Source organism: Grampus griseus (assembly GCF_964374135.1).
Source record: "Grampus griseus genome assembly, chromosome: 8".
Taxonomy (NCBI): Eukaryota; Metazoa; Chordata; class Mammalia; order Artiodactyla; family Delphinidae; genus Grampus; species Grampus griseus.
The window spans coordinates 102861988-102885348 of NC_139002.1; the positions used below are offsets into that span (position 1 = coordinate 102861988).

The following is a 23361-nucleotide window of genomic DNA, read 5'->3' on the forward strand; positions in this document are numbered from 1 at the left end:
CACCCCTCCAGGCCTCAGCGTCCATGTCTGTAAAATGGAGAAGCCCTAGCCTCCTCTGTGTGTCTGTGTGTGTGTCTGTGTGTCTGTGTGTTTTTCCCAGGCAGCTGACCCTTCATGTCCCTGGTCTCAGCAGGGCTACCCCAAGGAAGACCACTCAAATGACACCTGAAGAGGCTGCGTGCTCCCCAGCCCGCCCCCTGCAAGCAGGAGGTTGGCTCTCCCCCGCTCCTGCCCCACTGCCCTCCGTCTGCCAAGCTCAACCAGCTGCTGGCCACCAACCACTAGGGACTGGAAACTGCTGCTGAAGCTGCCCTCTCTGGGAAGAGCCTCAAACAATATGCGGCTGGCAGCAGATACCCAGCCAGGGAGGAGAAGAGCCAGGTGAGGACACTAGGGAGTGTTCTTGTGGCTCCAAGGGACACCCTGCAGCTGGGTGGAAAACCAGGGAACTGCACCACAGCCAGCTTCCAAGGAAGCCAGCTCCAGAGGCTTGCCCTCCTGAGCCCGTCCTCTGGGGCGCAGGCCTACCCTGGGCAGGAAATCCCAGGCTTCCACTGCACGTTTCTGAGGGCACCAGAGGAAAGGGGGTGCAGGTCGACAATTCCCACCCCCACCCTGTGCAACAGTGTGTACGTGTGAGCTACGACTTGTGAGACCATCGCCAGGATCGCATGGGGAGAGCGACAGAGGCTGACGCCCTTGGTGAGGGGTGAAGGGAGCGGTGTCCCGCCAGCTCAGAAGGAAGAGGAGAGGCTGTCTATCAACGATTTGCCCCAGACATGCAGGCAGCAGCAGTCCTGCACAGGCCCGAGAGGGGACTCCGGGAGGGGACGGCAGCCAGCAGCTCCCTCGGTCTCTCGTGACGAGAAGGGATGAGAAGCAAGCAAGCAGCACGGCTCTCAGAGACCCTCCCTCCTCCGGAGCATCCCTGGGGCCGGGGACGGGCCAGGATCTCCCCCCAGCACCCCGAACTCTCCCGGTCCCGCACTCACGGTCGTTGCAGACGGGGCCTCCGTAGGAGGTCATGGTGCAGTCGCAGGTGAAGCCATCCCACTGCTGTAGGCAGACGCCCTGGTTGGCACAAGACTCTTCGGTGCAGGTGGTGCTGGGGCCTGGAAGAAGCAGGAGGAAGGAACACCCCCAGCTCAGCCAAGCCCCCTCTAGCCTCAGGAGGTATGGAAGCTTCGGGGCCAGGCCGAGAGATCTTGCCCTCCGTTCTGCTGGGCAGAAAGGGCCAAGAACTGATGGGGGTGGGAGGGGGATGGAGGGGAGCTCAAGGACTTCTAGTCTTGGCCTGGAACTGTGATAAGTGGCCGGGGTGGGAGGCAACAGGGAGGGCAAGTGACCCCCCTGACTCCCCCATACTCTGCCCCAGAGTGGCAGCTCCTGTGAGGCCTGAGAAGAAGGCCACCCAGCGGCCCTGGTCTGCCTCTACCGCTGGCCCCCCTGCAGCGTGCAGAGTCACACCCGACTTCTGTGCCCCACACTCACCGTCACAGCCCCTCTCCACCTGCCCGATGCGGTGCAGGGCATCAGCGATGAGGTCAGGGAGGCGCCCGTTGAGGTCCACCGAGGCCAGGCAGCCCTGAAAGCCATCCCGGGAGGCCACCAATTTGGGCAGGTTGTGGAACATATTCTTGCTGAGACCGCCAATGTACAACTCCCCTGCAAAGGGAGTGGGATCAAAACCTCGGCATCCCGCTCCCCAGGTCCCCGTTGCCCTCCCAGGACATCGGCACCCAGCTGTCAGGTCATGCAGCCCCCCAGTGTCCCATCCCGGACTCCAGTTTCCTCTCAGAGATGCAGCAGCCTGCAGATGCCCACCCTCCACTCTTCTTTCTTCCTTCTCCACTTTGCCATCTGTCTGCTCCCCTCCCAGAGAAGCCCAGATGCCCGGGAAAGGGGGGGCAGCTGGAGGAACCTGCTCCGTGCTCTCTCCCACACATCTGATTCCAGTTCCGGCCTGTAATCAGGGCCTTTCATAGATGTGCAGCCCCATCCCCTCCACCCCCACTCCCTCCCTTCCGAAGTCTCCCATCCCCAGAACTCCTTCAGGCCTCTGCCAGCCTCTCCCGGCTCTGAGTTGTCTCCTGGGGGTTCTAAGCCCAGCACCTTCCAACAACAACTAGGGCTTGGCCTGGGGACTCTGGGTGACACGGGGAAGTTCTCCTCAGGGACACATCACTGCCTGGCCACATAGACCCTAACTCCCTGGAAATCATAGCTGGCCCCCAGCAGATCTCCAACAAGACATGAGTCAACCCTGCTGCCCTTGCCCTGCACTCAGTGCAATGCAAGACCAGCCCAGACCACCCCGGGTTTGCTGCCACTGAGGATTATCCAAGACACATGGCCCCCTTCTGGCATCAGGGAGAATTGACAGCACTGTGCCATTCGTCGGGCCCTGGATCTGACCAAGCTTCTGGTTCCAACTCTGCGGCCGGCTCACTTTGTGACCTTGGGCAAACCATGTAGCCTCTTGAAGCTTCCATTTCTGTCTCTCCAAGAGGGGGATGAATAGTCTCTAAGGGCCCTCCCCCAGCTCGGACAGTCCCAGTCGCACTGACACCAGGGGTCCCTAAGGGACTGAGGGCTGCTTTGGGCATGTAAGGGTCGCTCACGTTACCCCGGTGAGCTCTGGAAAAGCCGCAGGCCTTGTCCTCACTCCTGTGCCAAAACCCCGGTCTCTAAGCTCATCCTCTTCACTCCTCTCTCACCCACTCATTCTGGGGGGAGGCAATGACTTTCATTAGCTACTGAAGACACCCTGGGGAATGTAAGTCCCTGGTATGACGCTGAGCCCACCAGGGAGGCTCTGAGTCCAAAAAAGTTCCCAGACCTAGTCCAGCCAATGCCCAAGGGCTATGACCAGGGCAGCATGTGGGGACCCAGTTATTGCCCCTCCTTCCTCCCCACATCACTGCCCCCTCCTGCCCCAGCAGGGAGGCATCTGCCAGGACACTATTCTCTCTCCAGCCCCCAACCAAGGCAGACTTCTCAACCCTGGAGGGCCAAGAGGTCTTCAGAAGGTGCAGCTACCTACTCCTAGCTCTAGAGCGAGGCCACCAGGCTCCCCGTGAGACAGACACAACCTGCAACCAGGCTTTCAGTGTTGGGAGGGCAGCCTCGCAGGGGAGCTGAGCAGAACTTTGACGGGAAGATGTCAGGCTGGACACAGTGGAGAACAGGAAAGAGGGAGGGAAACCATGGGTGGGGGCAGGGGGAGAATCACACGCGTGAAAGAGCATCCCAGGTCAGGGGTGATCTTGCTGGGGCCGAGGGGGCATCTGGGGTAGGGCCAGGCCTTCTGCAGAGGCCCCAGGCCCCACCTTTGAGATCGAGGTTTCGGGCGCCATTGGAGTGCTGAGTGACAGTGCGGGAGTCGATCTGGAGCGTGTGCACGTTGCCGGGGTCCCTGGACACCACCACGTTGTGCCACTGGTTGTCATTGACTGGTTTGTCAGAGTTCCCCTTCATCAAGGACGGGCCATTCCCCAGGTCAAACACGTAGTGGATGTACCTGCCCCACAGTAGGGAGGAGACACTGGGTCAAGGTGGGGGCCGATGCTGGGAAGGCGGGGAAAGGAGGAGCTATAGCTGCGGTGGGGCTGGGAGCTGTAAGCAGAAGGGGTGGAGAGGGAGACCTCATAGTGGAGGGACCCAAGCCAACAACACGAGGACTCTGGTGTGAGGTCCCGTCATGGGTGGATGCGGGCAGGGAAGGCCACAGAGGACCTGGCTCCAGGGGCAGGCTCAGAAGAGAAGCTGGTGGGGGGAGATATCTGTGAGGGCAGCAGGGTCCTCTGGGGGCAGGGACAGAGCTTCTCTAGGGCGGGGACCTCTCAGGCAAGAGAGGCCAGAGGGACACAGCCCTGTCTTCTGCCTGAGCCAGGACAGCGAATGGAGGACAGATATGACTGGGAAATCCCTGGCAAGGAAGTAATGGGGGCGGGGGGGTCACCAGGGTGGAGGACAGGGTGCTGCTTCTCCATCTTGGCTGGTGGGGGGCGGACCTGAACCTTGACCTGTGGTCTGGGGGATTGGACATCTCAGCCAGTGGCTGGGGGAGCTGCATCTTGGTCATGGCGGGTGGGGGGGGAACCACGTCCTTGACAGCGGTGTAGTGCCCAGCACCTCACCCCTTGACCAGCTCGATGACAATGAAGTCGTTGCCATTGCCCGAGTTGAACAGGAGGAGCCCGTCGGGGGCTGTAGTCTTGAACTGGAAGAAGAGGTGCATGGAGGCGTAGGCTTGGAGCGTGGCGAGTGCCAGGTAACTGCTGCGACTCTTGAAGGTGACGGGGTCAGCCACGATGGCACGCAGGCCAAAGCGAGCATTGAGCTCGCAGTAGGTGATGTCGCCGTCCTTGCACTGGTCCATGTAGGGCTGGCCATTGAACACCAGCCCGCTCAGGTGCCCGATGAAGTTGGAGGGCACCACAGAGATGAAACGCCGCTCCGTCATGATGCCTGTCTCAATGTTGTGGAACTCCAGCCGCGTGTGAGCTCCTGCCATCTGTCCTGCTCGGGACAGGAGACAGAGATGGGGACGTGGTTTTGGAGCCCAGATCGTAGGATCATTGGGTCCCCAGGAGCCTCCCCTCCACTCAAGGGCCACATGGGAGAGACACTGGCAAACCCTCGCAGGTGGGTGCTGGCAGCAAGCACGGCTCCTGGGTCTGGGGGAGTTGCGGGACTCTTTAGGCCAGGGCCGACAGGCTTGCGGGGCAAAGCTGCCTGCGGGGAGTTGAAATGGTCCCTGGGGTCCAGGAGCCCATGATATACCAACGGCACTGGCAGCTTGCCAGAATGCTGCCCCAGGTAGTGGTCACCAAGAATGGGGCCGCAGACCACCTACCCTCCACGGTCACGTTGTCCACTGACAGCTGCAGGCTCTTGCCACGCCGCACCACCCTCACCGTGTGCCACTCATTGTCATTGAGCTTGTGCCCCGCAAAGAGCGTCTCGGGGCCTTTACCTGCGGCACCAAGGGGGGAGTGAGCATGGCACCTCCACCCGCTCGCATTTGGCTTCATGTACCACCCTGGGCACACAGAGCCTCACCACTGCACGCACCTATGCACACAGGTACACACATCCACACACACAGAGCTTTACACACCCAGTCATAAACACAGACATGCTCAGTCTTGCCACACTTCGCGCAACATCCAAGGGTGCTGTTCGAAAAGAATACGGCGTGAATGGCGCGGTGCCTCTGGAGCTGTGCCCTGAGACTCTGCACGCAGAGACTCACACCTGCACCAACATACTCCTCTCCACATCTCCTAAGGACCTTCAGTCGTCAGTGTGTGTAGCCAGCAGCTAAAGTCCCAGCATATGTACATAGGCCTAAAACTTCCAAAACTACTGAGCCTTACCACGCACCCAAATGTGAATGTGCACCCACAGACTCACTGCTGGCAGTGAAAACACACAGACACACAGCTCCCCCATCCAGAGGAACCCAACGTGACCTTTCTGCACATGCCTGGTTAATTCCACACACCCAGACACGCAATCATATACACAGCACATCCAGCCTGGCCAGAGAGCAGAATGTTTCTTAGGAATTAGGGCCATTTATTCAGGACCTGGATTAACCACTCCCAAGACTAAAAACGTGTAGCTTTAGAATGGTGCTGCAGTCCATTTGCAGCACCCCCAGGTTACACCTGGGCCCCCCAGTGCTATTGCCAGCAGGGACAGGGTTCACCATGCATGCGCACACACGTGCCAAACACACACCAGAGCCACGGTACGTACACACCCTCTCTGCCTGTGGCTGCCACGTCCCTGTGCTCTCTTACGTGACCTCAGGGCACACCATGCAGACACTCTCAGAGACAGAGCATTGAATCCAGGCACACTGGGGTGCTCAGAATTGTCCACACCCGCTCTCCATCTCACCCCTGCTGCGAGCCTCACTGTCACCTCTGAGAGAGCCCCCCTTTGGCAGAATCTCGCCCCCCACCCCAAACAGGGGCTGTGGGGGTTGAGCTTTGAAGCCCTGGCCAAGCTCACCTCCTGCTTGCCTCCCGCCCTCATCTTCTTTCCTGTGTGCCCCGCCCTCCCCCTTGTGGCCACCTCTGGAGATGCAGCAGGATGTCCCAGCCCCTCTCCGGCTCCCTCCAGCCATCCTGCTGTAGGTGCCACCAGGCCTTTGCCCCACCCCCCAGAGGATGTGAGGTGACTTGAAGTTTCTGGGCCTTCCTTCTCCCGGTCCCGGCGAACATGCTGACCCGGACCCTCCACCAGCTGCCCCTGGGTCAGCTTCCTTGGGCTCATTCTGCCCTCCACGACCGTACCACCCTCACCCCCACCACTCCAGCTCCCCTCTCCACACCCACTGCCCAAGCCCCACACAAGCTATCCATGAAACCTTCTCCTCCCCCACCATCCCTCCCCAAATCCCAGAGTCCAGAATCCCAGGCCCCCTGGGGCTCTGCAGAAGAAGAGGGAAGCCACTTACTGGGTGCGCAGCCGACGCGCAGGCAGTCTGGGGGGGCCGTGGGGCGGGCAGAGGGGGAGGGGAGACAAAAAGGCAGAACAAGTTTTTTTTGTTTGTTTTTTTTTTTTACATCCTTCACAGGGAGGGGTATCTGCAGGCGGGGGTTCCCCCCAGGGCCACTTTCTGGGGACCACGCGTGCTCAGGTGCCTTCTCCCCTTCCTCAGTTGGACCCCTCTCCCTCCTTCCCCCAAGAGGGCTCCAACCCTCCCCAGAGCTGGGAGGCGGGGCAGCCAGGTGATGGGAAGAAGGTTTACATCTCCCTTCTTAGAGGGGCCCAGGCCTCTCATGTCTGAGGGAGATGGGCACCTTGGGAATCCCAGTCGTACAGGGGATCAGTGAGGGGGACTGAGGGTTTGACCAACCCGACATCTCCCCACCTCTGAGAGGGAGATGGGCGGGGAGGGCCAGAGCCCCTGCACCCCCTGCTCTGGGACAACTCCCTGCTCAGAGCCCAGGCTGTGACACATCACCCCGTGCCCTCTGGGCTCTGAGCTAAACGGAGGAGTCTGCCCCAGGGCCCCCTTCCCGTGGCCACACACCTCCCAAAGTCCCAGGGGGCTAGCACCACCCCTACAGGAACCTTCTTGCTACTCTTCCTAACCTGGAGGATGCCAGGCTGTCCTTGGGGACCAGGGTGGTCCTTCACCCTGAAGAGGAACTAGTATTAATCCGTTTTCCTAGGGAAGGGCCAGGGGCTCACAGATGAAGACACCGAGGCCCCCAGTGTATGACTCCTGAGGACTTCGGGGACAAGAAGTTACCCTAGGCAAAGTCTCCTGCCCCTTCCCCAGCCCCAGCATTCCTATCCGGCAACTCCAGGCTCGGAGGGCCCCATGGGCTCCGAAAGCACACTGTCTACACAGAGCTGCAGCCCGGAGCCCCAGGGCCTCTGGCCACACCCCTGGTGGGATACATTACCCACCCCATGTGAGTCAGCCAGCCTTGCCGAGGAAATAGAGCACTAGCGTCCTGTGAAACTGGGGCTTAGGGCCCTTTGGACGCCTGTCCTGCTCCATCAGACCCAGACAGCTTGGGGCTGCAGAAGGTCCTGCAGGAAGAGGCAGAAACGCTGGGTCCGAATCTCATCATGTGACTGCGGGCAAATCTCTTCTCTCCCTGTGAGCTGAGGGGCTTGAACAAGAGGATCCTAAGCTGGGAGAAAGAAAAGGTGTCCACTGGGCTGGCCCTTGCCTCTCAGACAGGGGCAAGTTCCAGGCCTCTGTTAACAGCAATATCCTGCCATCCCGTGGCTCCTCCCGGAACAGGCTCTGCCCACAAGGCCCAGGAGGCAAAGAGGGGTGGGGGAACCTGGCATCCCCTGGGCCCTGAAGGTTCCTGCAGCGGAGGTGAAAGATTCCCCTGTGGCTCTGGGGGCATGGGCCCCTCGGGCAGTACAGCTGAGCCCCACACGCGTTGTCAACCGCAGCAGAAGAGTGGGGGGAGCAGCCGGGACCTTGAGCCACAGGCTGGCACCAAGGGAGAGGCAGAGGGAGGTCAAGGGGCAGATACAGGGGCAAGTCGGAAGTCATAGGGAGAGGAAGGAAGTGGAGAGGATGCGGAGAGAAAAGAGGAAGAAAGGGCGAGCAGAGGGAAGGAGGAGCTGGACAGAGTGGGAAAGGGAGGATGTCGGGGTGAGGGCAGGGGTGCCAGGCCTGGAGTCAGGTCACGGGGGCTCTCTCAGGGCCAGCAGAGTCTTCACCAATGAAGGGTCCAAAAAAGAAAAAAGGGGGCTGGAAAGGCAGGCCGATCCCCTGTTGGAGAAGAGGTCTAGAGAGGAGCACAGTTCTTCCCCTCCCCAGCAGGGGAGCACCAGGAAGAGGGGGGGGGTCCATCTGTCCAGAGAAGAGGTGTCAGCTCCAGGCCCACCCCCCTGCAGTGACCCCACCTGCAGGAGCCACTACTGCAGTGGGGCTTGAGGGGAGCAAACTCCCCTTGAAGATGGGCCCCCAGGAAGCAGGCAGCACCATCCCAGGGGAAAGCCAGGAACTGTGAGTAAGTGGGAGAAACTGCCCTCTGGTGCCCACACCCACGCAGAGTGCAGCTCAGGGAGCTTTAACTGCTAATTTGTTGACTAGAAACCTACGCCTCACGTTCGGCAAACGGACAGAAGCGATTGGTTTGCAGAGACCCACCAAGGTCCTGGCAGGACATGGAGACCAGGGTGACGGTATGAATGTGTGATAAGACTGGTGGGAAAAAGTCATCTGCATGGAAAGGAGCTCAGGAAAAGAAGCCAGGCTTCTCTTTCTGTGACCCACCTGCCCCCCACCCAGGCCCCAAGGACTGGAGGTGGGGGAGAGAGAACAGAGGCTCCAATGCAAGGAGCCTCCGGAGCCCGCTGGCTGGAGTCTTGGAGGTGATACCGCAGAGTGGCAGCATGCACTCCGGCGCAGCCCTCCTTCAGAGCCATCTCCCCAGCAGCCCAGCCTCAGAAGGAGCTCAAGACCTACTGAACAGCGCCCCCATGGGAAAAAGGCACCGTCTCACGGTCCCAGAGATTAAAGGGCTTTGGAATGTAATGTGCATTTAGCCTGGCTTACAACACAAATGAGTCAGGCTTGCTCTGTACAGCTCCAGAGGGCAGAACTAGGTCCACAAGTAGGAATTTCAGAAAGGGAAGCTTCCACCAGGGAAGAACAACCCAGAGATTAGAATCACTGAGGTGGCCATCTCAGAGATGGGATGCTCCTGACACGGGAGGCATCTGAACAGAGGTGGAGAGCCTCCCATTGGTGGGGGAAGGCACAGAGGATGCACCCACGGGGGCGGGCTGAAGGAGGTGCCTTCCGAGGGCCCCTCCAGCTTGGAGATTCTTCAGTTACAATGCGCCATTCATGTCATCCTCACTAGGAACTGGGATTGCCAACGGGCACACCTAGAGAAAGGCAACTCCAGGGGGGTGATGAGGGACAGGCCAGGCTGGGCACTGGCCCCAGAGGCCACGCCCAAGGTAGAAGGAACCCAGGAACCCAGGTCACACTGGAACAGGGTGAAGAATCCAGGGACTCTACGGTCCTCTAAGGACAGAGACCAACCACGCTGCTCAGGGCCCGTAGACAGCAGAGCTCCGGGAACTGGCTCGGCGTTGGCGTACGTGGTGCAGGCCGGGGCCGGGGCAGGAGGCACAACCGGCTTCTCTGGCACCTCTGCCTGGTTGGAGGCAGCAGCCTCAGGCCTTCTCGGCCCTCTCCAGCCCAGCAAACACCCAGGCGCCTGAGGCTGGCACTGAGCGCCTCCTCCCGCCACATGGCCAGGGGCAGCTCCGCTCTCTTCAGGACCAAGTCTGCGTCATTCCAGTGAACCCCTGACATGCTGCACAGCTGCCTGTGGGAGCCTGGCTTCCCTCACTACAGGATGGGACCACGAGGCCAAAGACAAAGCCCGCCGGGCTCCTCTCCATCCTCCAGCAGCAAGTCCGGACCAGGACCGGGGCCTCGGTGGAGCAGGCCCTGGGTAGCAAGCAGGATGGGGATCAGAATGGGGCTCCTGAGGTGGGGCCAGCTTGGGTCATGCAATGTGGAAGCAAGTCCCAGGCCTGGCTCTAAGCTTAGGTCCGTGTCCCAGTACGATTTCCCTTCCAGTCGGCTGGGTCTGTCTTTATGTGTGTGGCTTGCATCTATATAACGTCACTCCCACTATTCCATTTGAGCCTCAAAACCACCACAGAAAGGAGGCAGAGTGAGGATCCGTATCCCCACTTTACAGACAAAAAAACAGAGGCTCAGAGAGGGGAAATGACTTACCCAGCAGTCTAGGAGACCAGGGCTAGAACCCAGATCTTCTGGCCCCAGGCCCAGTGCTCTTCCCATCATAGCCTGAGGCTGGTGGCTGGGTGTGGACCACCTGTGTGCTTGTGTGGTTCACACAGAGGTCACACGCCTCCCTGTACACACATCACTTGGTGTCTGTGGACAGATGTGTCTGCAACAAGCATTTGGTCACGGCTTGTCATGAGCCGTTGAGAAATGGCATCTCTGTGGATGGAGGCGGGCACAGCAGGCAGCGAGAGATGTGGGAGGACTGTCCTGCTGGCCACCTTGTTCCTTAACTTCTAAATACTTATGTGACACAGACAGAAAAGCATATCCATGGGAAGGAGAGGGTAGATCCTGAGGGTGAAAGGTCCCGAGGGTCCCCCAGAGGGCACTGTCCTGGCCAAGGCTGCTGCCTCCTGTCGAACCTGAAGGAACCCACGCTTCTTCACAGGGAAACTAAGACAGTCCAAATGAGGAAGAAGCATCTGCTCTCCCTGCAAACAGAAGGCCCCAGATTCCCCCTGCAGTGTTCCCACCAAGTACAGAGCCACGTGCTTACCACACCGAGAACACATGCCAGGGTGAAGGGGTACCTCACCCGGGGTACACAAACCTGGGCAGTCTGAGAACCGCAGGGCCACGCACGGGGTCCTGGGCTGGCGCCTTCCTCCTGTGACCATTTCAGGGGTGCCAGGGGCCGCTGTACAGACCCGTGGAGCGCTGGCCAAAGGGTGTCTCCCATCCTGCTTCCCACTGCCACCCACCCCCCACCCACTCTGTAGGCTGTGATTGAGGTCAGAAGCTGAGCTTCAGGGAACCCTAAAGTCCCCCACCTCCGGGGCCCTGGCCGCCTGCACACCTCCTCACCTCCAGCCCCCGCCTCACTCGGCAAATCTTTGTCCTAGGAGTACAAAGGCCAGGTGGCCAAAAGGGGAAAGGACACAGTATAAATTTATTAGCGAGGTAATGGGTCCCCAAAAGGCCACAGTCTGTCCCCCAAATGCCCTGGAGACCAATGTTAAGATAGACTCCAGATAAATATTTAAAGCTCAAAGCTCCGTGTTCTCTCCAGTTGAGCATTCTAACCTGCTCAGAAGAGCCCAAGTTCTCCTCCAGGCCCAGGACACAAGAAGCAACCCCAGGGGCCTGAACTTCCCACATGACAGGCCCTTGGGTGCTATACTTCTATACGCTCAAAGGCTAGCCTGAAAGGGACAGATGTGACCCCAGCCTGGGCAGCTTAGGCCCTCTAGCTTCCAGGGTTCCCCTGACTGAAAGCTCCATGATGGTGGGACCTCACCTTAGTCACTACTGTAGCCCCAGGTTCAGAACACACTGGCACTAAGAAGGTGTCCCATAAATGTCAGCTGAATGAGTAGCCCTGCCTGCTGTTTTCCTTCTGACCCTGCCCACAAGAGCTGAAGCCTACGGAGAGTCCAACAGGTCTCACGGTCCCACCACACGGATGCCCCAGGGACTGCCAGGTGAAGTAGAGCTGTGCCTCCTCTGGGCAGGGGCAGAGGCATCGAGCCTTCAGGTGGCAAGGGCCCCTGATGCCCCTCCACCCCCCAGCTCTGTCAGAGGCAATGAGGAAAGCACCAAACCTCGGGGCAAATGGCCTGCGTTTGAGTCCGGGGTCTTCCCTGACCATCACTATAGCTTTGTGATGCTGGACAGGTCAGTAGATGGATTTCACAATCTATAAAACAGGGGCAGCTATGGGGACTCACATGTGAAAGCAGACAAGGGGAAGATGACATGTCCCCTTGTGCATCACACACACACACACACACACACACACACACACACACACACACACACGGCTCTCTAAACGCAGAGCAGACGAGGGCGGCTGTGTGAGGGCTGGGTCCTCCTGTCTCCGGATCTGCCACTGCACTGAGCTTGGGCTGAGCACCAGTCGGTGTCTGCGATGCTTCATGAATGAATGAACCAACGTATGAGCAAGTGGATGAGCCGACAACCAGGAACGAGCTACGTCCTTATGTGTGCACGCGCGGAACAGATGCCTCCGAGACCCAGGAGCGCCCCGGGAGGGTGGCTGTCACACCCCAGACAATTCGGGGTCCCCCTCCCCACAGTGCCACCGAGCGCGAGGCATCGCCCTACGCTGTGCATCCTCTCTGGGACGAAGTTCTCAGGGGCTCTGACCAGGGCTGGCGCCTCCCCACCACCAATCTCTCACTGGCACCACCACCAACTTCTCCAGACAGAGGGGGTGTGGGTGAGAGGCAGGGTCGGGGAAGGGGCCAGGGGCGCGGGCAGGGCGGTTACCGAGGTTGACGGTGAGCTTCATCTGGCCCCCGTCCAGCTCCAGGCGCAGGGTGTCAGCTGACTCCCTGGAGGTGGTGGCCATCATGAGCCCGTAGGCCCGCTGAGACATGAAGCGCAGAGACACGTCCTCCGCCTCCGTGTGCATGGCGTTGGGCAGCATGATCTTCATGTACATGGAGCCATCGTAGCTCAGGACCGTGGCCTCTGCCCCAGGAGTGGGGGGAGGGAGAAGGGGGGGACAGGCAGAGGCCAGTGGAGGGAGAGAGAAGACCCAGAGAATCAGTGCAGGGATGGCAGGCCCAGGGCTGGTCTACGAGGGGCGCAGGGATGGGCAGGGGGCACCGGGATGACAGCCAGCCTCACCTCTCTCACAGACCCGCCCCAGAAAGCCGGTCCCGACGCAGTCACAGACGAAGCGGTTCCAGCCCTCTCGACAGACACCGCCATTGCGGCAGGGGGCGGAGTTACACTGCTTCAGCGTCTCCCGGGAGCAGAAGGGGGCGACGCCCACAGCCGCCTGCGCCTCCGCCAGGCCCCGGAGGTCTCGGCTACGCCCGTCTATGAAGAGGTCCCGCACGCAACCCACGTAGCCAGCCCGGAGCGCCGCCGTCCACACCTCTGGGGGCAGGGGCAGGTCCACCCGCCCGCCTTCAGGTAGGCCGCCCAGGTACAGCTCGCTCTCCAGGTCCAGAATCTCGCTCTCCCCGGTGGCCAAGAATGGCGTGCTGCGGCTGTTCACCGAGATGGAGCCTGCAGATGGAGAAAGAGTGGGCTTCAGTGGGGAGGGCAGGACTGAGAGACCCCACAGGCCAGAAAAGGATGTCCTGCCCTCACACCGCAGGCAGCCCTGGGCTGCAGACACTGCTTGACAAAGGTGCCAAGTTCAGGAACCAGTGTGAACCAGCCCCAGCCCAGCTGCAGTGTGCAGTGGGCCTCTGTCCGGACTCCTCCTTCCCACCAGAGCAAGTCCTCAGAGGATGTACAGGAGGTGGACGCGCCCCCAAAGGGCTGGATCCTTCACATGTCCTTCCCCCAGCCAGCCCCTTAGACCAGGAGTCAGAGGCAGAGACCCCCAAGGAAGCTGAAAGGCTTGAATCCAAAGGGTTTCCCCCACTAACATTTATTGAGCTTTAATGACTATATTTCCAGGCACTTAGCCCATCACGTATATCATATCTCTTAAGTCTCACGGTAACCCTATGAAATTGGTCCTTTACGATCCCACTTTGAAATGGCAGATGAGGCTTAGAGAGACTGGGGAAGCTGCCCAAAGTGCCGCAGCGAGTAAGGACCAGAGCCAAAGTACCACCCACATGGCAGGACCCCAGAACCTGCATCTCCCACCCCCCGACCTGGAGAGATAGTCAGGCTGATCAGCTCCTGGAGCCTGTGAGACAGGACGGCAGCCAGGAAAGGGAAACCAAGCATGGAGCTTCTGCGTTGTAAGAGTTCTTTGGATGGAGAGGCTGGTTATCTTAGAAAAAGGATTTGGGATCAGGTGCGAGCTTCAAAGCCTTTCCTGAGATCTCAAGAAACCAAAACCTATACATTAGAAGCCTTATTCCGTTCGTAATTTTTATTCCATACATTCTCCTCCCGCTCTCCTTTCTCAAGTTTGGAAGAATTCTTTAAAAGATAAAAATAAAAAGTCTGCCTATCTCAGAGGGGCTAATAAAGAGAGGTAAGGATGGTTTGATCCACGCTAGGCCTGATCGGGCAGAGATCGGGGGTGGGGAGTGGTAAGAGACAGCATGGGCACCAAGCGTGGAGCGGCAGGAGCAGGACCAGGGCCTCCTCTGCACACTTGGCTCCGCACCTGGAGCATGTGCTCCTCTGTGCAAACCCTTCCCTGCACCAGAGAGGCCCTTCCCCGGGGCCCCATTTTAACACCATGGTCCCTGGCTTGTCCTCCCCGACAAGGTGTCCGATCCCCACTGCTCCTCCCGGCCCCCCAAACGTGGCCCCCAATCACCCACACTTCTATTTGTAGCAGGTTCCCCAGGTGCTTCCACCTACCCCCTGTGGGGCCTCCTGGACACGGACACCACCCAACTGGACTCTCCACAGACGAACAGAATATGAAAGAAGGAAGGGGGTGGAAGGCTATGGTGGGGAAAGGGTGTACAATGGAGAGTCAGCAAAAGGAAATTAAAGTGAATATAGGTCTTCTTTCAAGGTGACTCTAAAACATGGGAAGGGAACAAACCAAGTGTCCCACGACAGATGGGTAGATAAACAAAAGGTGGTCTATCCATATAACGGAACGTTATTCAGCTGTGAAACAGGAAGGAAATGCCATCACATGCTACAACGTGGATGAACCCTGGGGACGTTATGCTAAGTGACATAAGCCACACACAAAAGGACAAATATTGTGTGATTCCACGTATAGGAGGTCCCTAGAGTAGGCAATTCATAGACAGAAAGTGGGATGGTGGTAAACGGGCTGGGGGACGGGGAGTTAGTATTTATGTGGACAGAATTTCAGTTTGGGAAGATGAAAACATTCTGGAGATGGAGGGTGGGGATAGTTACACAACAATGTAAATGCCCTTAATGCCACTGAACTGTGCACTTAAACATGATTAAAATGGTAAATTTTATGTTATGTATAAATTACCACAATAAAATTTAGAAACATGGGGAAGGTCAAAGAGAGCTTTGTGGGAATGACTGTCCCAAGTCTGTGCTGGTGTACACGAACAAATGTGGGCCATCAGAAATGGTCGGGGCTTCCCTGGCGGCACAGTGGTTGAGAGTCCGCCTGCCGACGCAGGGGACGCGGGTTCGTGCCCCGGTCCGGGAGGATCCCACATGCCGCAAAGCGGCTGGGCCCGTGAGCCATGGCCGCTGAGCCTGCGCGTCCGGAGCCTGCACTCCGCAACGGGAGAGGCCACAGCAGTGAGAGGCCCGCGTACTGCAAAAAAAAAAAAAAAAAAGAACTGGTCAAAGTGACCCAAGGACTAGCCAGGGCTGGTGTGTGGGCTCTGGAGATCGAGCGAGGCTAAGGAGACCACTTCCTGAAGACAGAGAAGAGCGGAAGGCCCTGGGGTTCTATGCAAGACCCGAGCAGATTTCCAACCTAGAGAGTTACAGATCCCCTGTGTGGAAACCCTGGGAGGCAACAAGTTCTCTGTGAAGACTCCCTGGTACCATCATGACACAAAACAAGGGGACGAAGCCATTTACCGCAAAGCCTGGGGAAGCCTCATTTCCCTGAGGAAAGGAGAGGAAGAAACAAGCAAGCCCACGAGAGGCCAACACCTCCGGGAGCCATGGCAGCCCCTTCCTCCCTGTGTGTGCGGGGACGCTCACTCCACCCAGACATGAAGCCCCGTGCAGCGACAGCTGGGGGAGCATGAAAATTTAGCTGACGTTGATAAGAGCTTAAATTGGATAATGTGTCAGTTCTCATTTATATCAATTCTTTCTCTTATGTCCAGCAAGATGGAGAAGAGTAAAGAGAAATAGGCAGAAAACAGAAAGAGGATGGGAAAGGAAGACTGAAAAAGAAGAGCGGAGGAGGGGTGGCAAGAAGCAGCAGACGATTCAAGAACAGCACCTGCCCGGCCCCAGTGCCCTCCGCCTCGCTGCTTTACTGTGCAAGAACCTCACCACGCGGAGCGTGGTGTTTACTGTCCGTGTCTCCCCACTGGAACACGAGCTCCGGGACAGCCAAGACTCCAGCTCAGCACTGCCCCATCCCAGCACCCTGGACAGCGCCTGGCGCACAGTAGGTGCTTGCTAAATATTCAAGTGAGTTAATAAAGAAGTTTGAATGAATCTAGATAGAAGGGAGGCAAGGTTGGGAAGTTTTTTTAAGAGAACAAGATAGGGACTTCCTGGTGGTCCAGTGGTTAAGAATCTGCCTTCCAGTGCAGGGGACGCGAGTTTGATCCCCGCTCAGAGAACTAAAATCCCACACGCCACAGGGCAACTAAGCCCGTGTACCACAACTACAGAGCCCATGCACCTTGGAGCCCACACGCCACAACTAGAGAGAAGCATGCACACAGCAAATAAGACCCGACGCGGCCAAAAATAAATAAATGTTTTAAAAAGACAGAGAGAGAGAGAACGGGATAACCACTGTGTTACACACTGCACTAACGCTTTTACAGGTGTTCTCTTGATTTTCCCTCCTGAGCACCCCAGTTTAATGATCCTTTTATAAAGAAGGAAACTGAGGCTGCAGGGGGTTGAGGGACGGCCTAGAGTCACACACGCAGGAAGTGGGAGCATGAGGTGTGTGCCCGGGTCCGACTGACTCCATTCTTTCCACCAAGGCACCACGCAACAGGAACAACAGAGGGGCTGGGAGGGCCAGGGCGGGAGAAGAACAGCCAAAGAGACCGTCAGGGTGGGTGGAGAGGGGCGGGCAGGGGAAAGGGGAAGGTCCAGAGGCCTCTGACCTTTGCGCCCGTCCCTCTGGAAGTCCACATGGCACCACTCGCCGTCGTTGACCTTGCGGCTGGACGCCCGCAGCTTGATGCCCCCAGACCCCATGTCCAGCAGAAGGTAGAGGTAGCCGTCCAACAGCTCCATGGCAAAGTAGTCAGCCCGCGGGGCAGCACCGTGGCTGCCGGCCCCAGCCCCGGCCCGCCGGCCCTGGCTGAAGAGCAGCAGCCCGTTGGGCTCAGTGGTGCGGAAGTCTAGCGAGATCGAGCCGGTGCGCTTGGCGCTCCAGTGGGGCAGCGCCACAAAGGCCTCAGGGCTCTCGAAGGTCACAGGGTCCAGGGCAGCCACATCCTCACAGCGGAAAGACAGGTCCCCCTGCAGCTTCATCTTGGGGTCTCCTTCCTTTGCCAGGCGGGACAGCTCCAGCTTGAAGTCATTATTCTTATACACCACCTGCAGCGAGGGGTGGGGGTGGGATGAAGAAGAGGAAGCAGTTTAGGGCCTGGCCACCCCTGCCCAGTGGCATGGGCCCCTGCCACCCAGCCCCGGGGCCCCACTCCACACCCCAGACCGTTGTTCTAGAACTGCACGAGCAGAGGCTGTGAACAGCACCTCCCTTGCCCCGCTTATTTCTCTGTCCTGTCTCCCTGCCCAGCACAAGCACGGCGGCCCTCGGGGCTACTGAATTGCAGTTCGTAATAACCGCAGGACAATCGCCACTGACGTTTGGTTGACATTTACGCTCTCATCTGCTCCTCACAGCCGCCTTGAGAAGTAGGTACTGACCACTCGTTTTACAGACGAGGAAACTAAGAGTCAGACAGGTCAAGGGACCTGGCCAAGGTCATGGAGCTAGTGAGTGGGCCTTAAACACAGGTCTTTAGTGTTCACGTCCACCACACTTGCCTCTGTACACAGCTGCCTCGAGGGTCCTCCGAGAGGACGGGGGCCTTTGGGGCTCAAGGAGGCAAGAGAGAAGCCGGAGTCAATGGGCCTTAGGTTTTGAAGAGAGATCTCCCACCACTGACCAGAAGGAACAGAGGCCCCAGGCAGCTGGCCGGTCAGACCGAATCACACTGCAGACAGGGTTCCCGGGCTACCCCTGGCCCCCTCCTGGCCCTACTCACATCCTTGAGGCAGCCCATGAAGTTGTTGCTGACGGGCGAGCCCGGCAGGTCTGCCGTGTTGGGGCTGCCCCCAATGTAGAAGAAGTCGTCAGAGCCCAGCATGGTGTAATCCTCCTGCGTGTAGCCTGTGGTGGTCAGGATCCCGTCCACGGAGATGGTCACCTGCCCAGCCCAGGGAGGGAGGGGGAGAGACAAGGAGACAACCGGCATCAACTCCCTGGGAAGAGCCTCGGGCTGGGCAAGGGAGGGGCCGGGGGGCAGCAGGGGAGGGGGACCCCCCCATTTTTATGTCTGCTTGTCTCAGAGGAGGAACAGTGGGGGTGTGGGGGGGAAGTGGGGGAAGGAGGCAGCACAAGATTTGATGGTTTCAGGGTGGGCTAAGGCCCAGCGCGGCAGGCAGAGGCCTGAAGCGTGCTCGAAGTGCTCACTGTGAACAGCACCAAGAAGTGGCTCTGGACGGGAGGGGCCCCAGCAGGGCAGGATGCAAGTGGCGCCCTCGATTCTCTCCTCTTGAAGGGGTCTCTGGACCCCCATGTGACTTCAGAGCATCTTTCATAAACAAGGCAGAGAACACCCATTCTCCTGGGGTGCTGGTGGCTTGGACTCCCCTGCAGCTCTCCCTGCAGGGCGTGGAGGAGTCCTTTCAATCTTAGCCAGGAGGGAGGTGGACAACAGCAAGGGCATGAGGAACAGGAACCCAGATACTCCTGGGGAGACTTGGAACTTCCTGGGGGACACATAGCACCCTTCAGGACTGATTCCCACCAGCACCCCCCTAACTGGTCCTAGCCCCCTTGCTGAGTCTGTCTCTTTACTCTCCAAGTCACTTCCTTGTCCCCCAAGGAGAGGGCAGCCGTTGGCCTATTCATCAGTCTGTCTGATTCATTCACCACCACCATCATCGGGGCCAGAGTAAGGAACAGAGGGGGACAGGCTAACCTCATGTTACCTTGACTCTGGGCTGAGAAGTCAGGTAAGAAAGCAAGATGGGTAGGGATGGGGGCATACCTGGTGCTCTGAGGAGGTGAAAGGGGCTCAGTAGTGGCCTGGAGAAGGCTGAAGTGACCTTGGGGGGCAGTGACAATACAGGGAACTCCTGATTCCCTGCTCCCCAGACAAATGTCCACCTAAGCCCTGAAAAGTCTAGCCGTAGGAGCATCCCACACCCAGCCAGGTTGTGGGGAAGAGCCGAGGCCAGGGGACCATAAGCCCCCGCTCTCTGGAGGCTGTGGATTAGGACGGTCAGGCTCCTGCAGCGGTGATCAGGAAGCTGACTCGCGGTGAACCCGACACTGTGCTTCTGCAGGCCACAGCTCACCCCAATCCCACACTCCAAACATGCCTCAGCACCCCCTTTTTGGGCCAAGTCTGGAGACTGGGGCCTTCTAATCGCAGCCCATGATGTCCTCCCCACATCAGTCCATACCCACATGCCACCAGCCATCTTCCAGTGACTGGTCGCCAGGGTTCCACTGTTGCAGGGCCGCAGAGTGGGTGTTAGGAACACCTAAGGGACATGGGCAGGATGGGGCCAAGGGGAACGTCCCTCACAGGCCCCTCGAGTCCCCCTCATGCTGGGCTGGAGCCTCACAGTGAGAGGGGAGGGGCTGAAGGGGCCCCCTCCTGGGAGCCATCAAATCTTGTGCTGGGGGGACTAGGTTCAAGGACAGAGGTAAGGGGGCGTCTTTGTGGAAGCGGGCACTTTGAAGCTTTTGAGTCTTGTTTTGAGGGGAGGGTTGGTCATTATTGTTTATTTCTTCTTCCCTCCACCCCACCCGAGGCTAGGAAGTGGAGATCTGGGTGGAAAAGGGAAGGGTCAAAGTATTAGTCACAAAAACATGCAGACAAGATTAGAACAGGCAGAAGGGGGCTGGAGAAAGGGCAGAAGGGGGCTGGGACACAGAGATGGGGGTAAGACAGGGAGGCAGGGGGAAGGGGCCTCCATCCTGCCCTCCATCTCCACTCCCGGGGCTGCACTAAGAGACCAGGAATTGGGCCACTATTAGTTCCTGAGCCTGTGTCTGGTCACCCCAGCTAGAGAGTCAGCTCCTGAAGGCCGGGCCCCTGGCCTGATGTGTCCTTGTAACCCTACTAATCCCAGCACAGTCCAGGGATTGTGGACTCCATCATTAAAATGAATGTCAAGTCACCTCGTGACCCAGGGCCACACTTGGCTCTCACTTGCCTGTGTCCCATCTATGAACCCAGCGCCTCGGGGGCCTTTGGTGGACAGAATCTCAGTCCTCCAAGACTGCTCTGATGGGATGACCCTGCTCCTGTGCATGAGGAGGGCCCTCCCAGCCCCAAAGCTCCCCCAGAAGAGGCTCTTCCTCGCTCTATATATACGTCGGCCTACCAGCAGCCTGAGCCACTCAGCTGTCTTCCCTCCCCAGCCCCAGAGGCCAGGGCACCAGCTACCGGCATCTTCCTCACCCTATGGGCCCTCTTCCGCCAGTCCATTCAGCCAGCTCACCTGCCTTCGCCCTCAGAGTTAGAAGGACCTGACTTGGGGGAGACCCTCCTCAACTCCCCTCCAGACTGGGCACAGATCTGACCTTGCCCGCCATGGCTTTACGCAAATCACCACCACGTGGCGCCCCCATTGGGAAAGGGCTGACTTAATCCCTTTTGTATCTGTCCCTCTTTTAGAGCCACCCCGGCCCAGGGGGTGGGGAGAGGGTAGCAGGAGGCAGGGTAACACAGGGTGCACAGAGGAAGGGGGGGTGGTCAGCCTGGGGGTGGGGGAAGAAGAGAGAGAAAGGGGGAGACGGGCACTGGGTAGAAAGGAAGCCAAGGGTCGGGGGAATGGAGGAAGGTCTCTGGGGAAGGCAAGGAGGGAGATGACTGAGATTAGTAAAACCCGACTGTTCCCTCAGACAAATCAAAGTCCAGACACAAAAATGGCAGGTTCGTTAGTAAAAGCAGGAAACAGGGGAATAATTCCCCCGGTCCCCCTCCACCCCAGGGGTTCATGATGCCCCTGCCCCCCAATCCCCCCGCGCAGCTTCTGGAAGGGGTGGGGACGGCAGGGGAAGAGGGCAGAGCAGGGGCATGCGACACAGAACAGCCACCACAGCTAGGACGCATGCAGGTTAGAGGGCCAGGGTGGGGGGCCTGGCCCAGCAGGACAGGCGAGAGAAAGGCAGCCACAGGTGGGAAGGCATGCGGGACCGGGGGGCATTGGGAAGAGCCGAGATGGAGGCGAAAGAGCTGTAGGGGTGCAGGAAGGAGAAGCTTCCTTTCAACGGAGGAAGGGAGAGGAGCCACCACTAGAACAGAGACATGTACAGATTGAGAAAGAAAGGGATGGGACATTAGACTCAGGCCTTCCTCCCCAGAGGGTGACCCAGACACTCATTCCCACCACCCATTCACCACTGATCACTGATCACCGACCCCAGACACGCCTGCTCACACACCACGTCTTACTGAAGGCAGTGGAAGGGAGTCTTGACAGGCTCATTTCCAAGCAGAATCCTTTTTTGTCATCAGAACCACGGCTAGCACCCCAAGACACAGCAGGTACCCTGCACCCAACCCACACCAATCCACGCAACACAGAGAGGCTGGGCCCTGAGTGGGGCTGAGTAGGACAAGAGGAACGAGCCACAGCTCTGCCCTGAAGAGCCACGGCCAGCCAGGGACGAGGGGAAGGAGCCAGGAGACTCGGGAGCCCAGCGCCCAACCTCCGCTGTTCCCTGGGCACGGGGCGGGTGGCTGCAGGGGGCAGCCTATGACCTGGGTGGGCTCTTAACCCTCCCTACTGGCCCCACCTCTCTTCTGCTCTGCTCTGCTCCTCTCCCCCTTAGGCAGGCTGCTAGGATGTGAAACCAGGTCTTGGCCACAAATCCACTCGGGCATTCCATGCCCACCGCACCCCTGGAGGAAAGGCTATGGAAGAGGAAAATACCCCTCTGACATCATCCAGAGCCTTTCCCAGCTCCCTGCTACCATCACAGGGTTGCTGACCTTCCTGGGAGGGGGATTATTTGGGGGAGAATAAGACTGTTTTTAACCTGTAGGTAGGCTAGATGGGCTTTGGGGAGTCATGACACCCCTTGGCATTGTATGCAAACGGCTTCAATGGGCTTCTTTCTCCTGTGAGAGTCCACTGCTGCCACCAAATTCTCAGAAGGTTCCTGAGCCAAAGATGGGTAAGGACAACTAGTTTAGGAAGAAGGTCCTGGCCTGCCCTTAGGACTGTGGACGTGGGAGCATGAGGGCATGAGGACGGAGGACAGCCGAGGGAGTGTGTGCAGCCCTGTTACATGTTTGGGGTGGGGAGAAGCTGCAGAGAGAAACAGGTTGGAAAGACACACCAGGAAGATGACCTAACCAGCAGTGATAGCCCCACGGTGAATCCTGATGACTGGATTTAATAAAGTTTGGGAACAAAAACTTCAGGTCACAAATCCTGAGTTCTCCTGTGGCCTTTACCATCTTCCAGAACAATCTCATTTTACATCTCTGACTCTCGTCTGTAAAAGGGGTTTAACAACTTCCATCACTCCTGCTTCTCCCAGGCTTACTATGAGGATCAAATGAGATCAATAAAGTGAAAGCACTGAACTCTTCCACTACTTGCTATATGACCCCAGGCCTTCTTGGGCCTCAGTTTCCCCATCTGTTAACTGGGAATAATCTCTGCCTGCTGCCTGCAATCTAGGCATTCGTCGAGTTTAAATGATATTCAAAAGATGAGAGCTATTTAGAAAAGCAAAGCCTCCAGTGTCACGAGCAGAGAACACTTCTTTCAGTCTGACCACACCTGACCCAAACCTCTCCACTGGTTGGCCTTTTTGATCCGGATCCACCCTCTCCCCCAAGGAGGAATACTCAAATAACAAAAAGAGTCCATATAAAGAAGTTAGTAAAAATAAATACAAAACCAACCAGAGTCCAGCCGAGGAATGCCCAGGAATCAGAGCAGGTTGAACCCTGTCTCTTTGGGTGCCCGGTTGTCTGACTCCATTCTTGGCTGAAAGTGCTGATCCCTGGGACAGGTATCTGAGGGTTTATGAGGCAACTCAGGCCACCCATGGGCACCAGCTCTGGCTGTCAAGCAGTGATGCTCATGCTAGAAAGCGTGGACTTTGGAGACTTAGAAATTCACGGGGACTTTCCTGGCAAGGGCTGAAACCAGACAGGGTTGTTTGCTTCTTGACCAACTTAACCAAGTCATTCCATCCTCCCCAGGCCCGATTCCTGGGGCATTCTGGGGTTTCATGTAGTTATTTTGGGACTGATTCCCAAGCAAGGACGGTAATAGGATCTCCA

General features: G+C 58.2%; 1 protein-coding gene across 12 annotated transcripts in view; it reads right to left on the minus strand.

Moving 5' to 3' along the window:
• Positions 1-23361, minus strand: part of NRXN2 (neurexin 2) — a gene marked incomplete at its 5' end in the record, with an annotated part of 99345 nt that overhangs the window by 41389 nt on the left and 34595 nt on the right. For 7 of the 12 annotated variants that reach the window (XM_082661131.1, XM_082661132.1, XM_082661133.1 and 4 more), the window contains 10 exons: positions 993-1112; positions 1492-1665; positions 3330-3520; positions 4140-4521; positions 4859-4978; positions 6473-6499; positions 12560-12763; positions 12923-13309; positions 16972-17410; positions 18085-18246. In XM_082661131.1, the coding sequence (XP_082517257.1) occupies positions 993-1112; positions 1492-1665; positions 3330-3520; positions 4140-4521; positions 4859-4978; positions 6473-6499; positions 12560-12763; positions 12923-13309; positions 16972-17410; positions 18085-18246 (2206 nt within the window). Of the gene's footprint in view, positions 1-992; positions 1113-1491; positions 1666-3329; positions 3521-4139; positions 4525-4858; positions 4979-6472; positions 6500-12559; positions 12764-12922; positions 13310-16971; positions 17411-18084; positions 18247-23361 lie in introns of all 12 variants that reach the window. The other 5 variants (XM_082661123.1, XM_082661121.1, XM_082661122.1 and 2 more) reach the window with 2 other exon arrangements.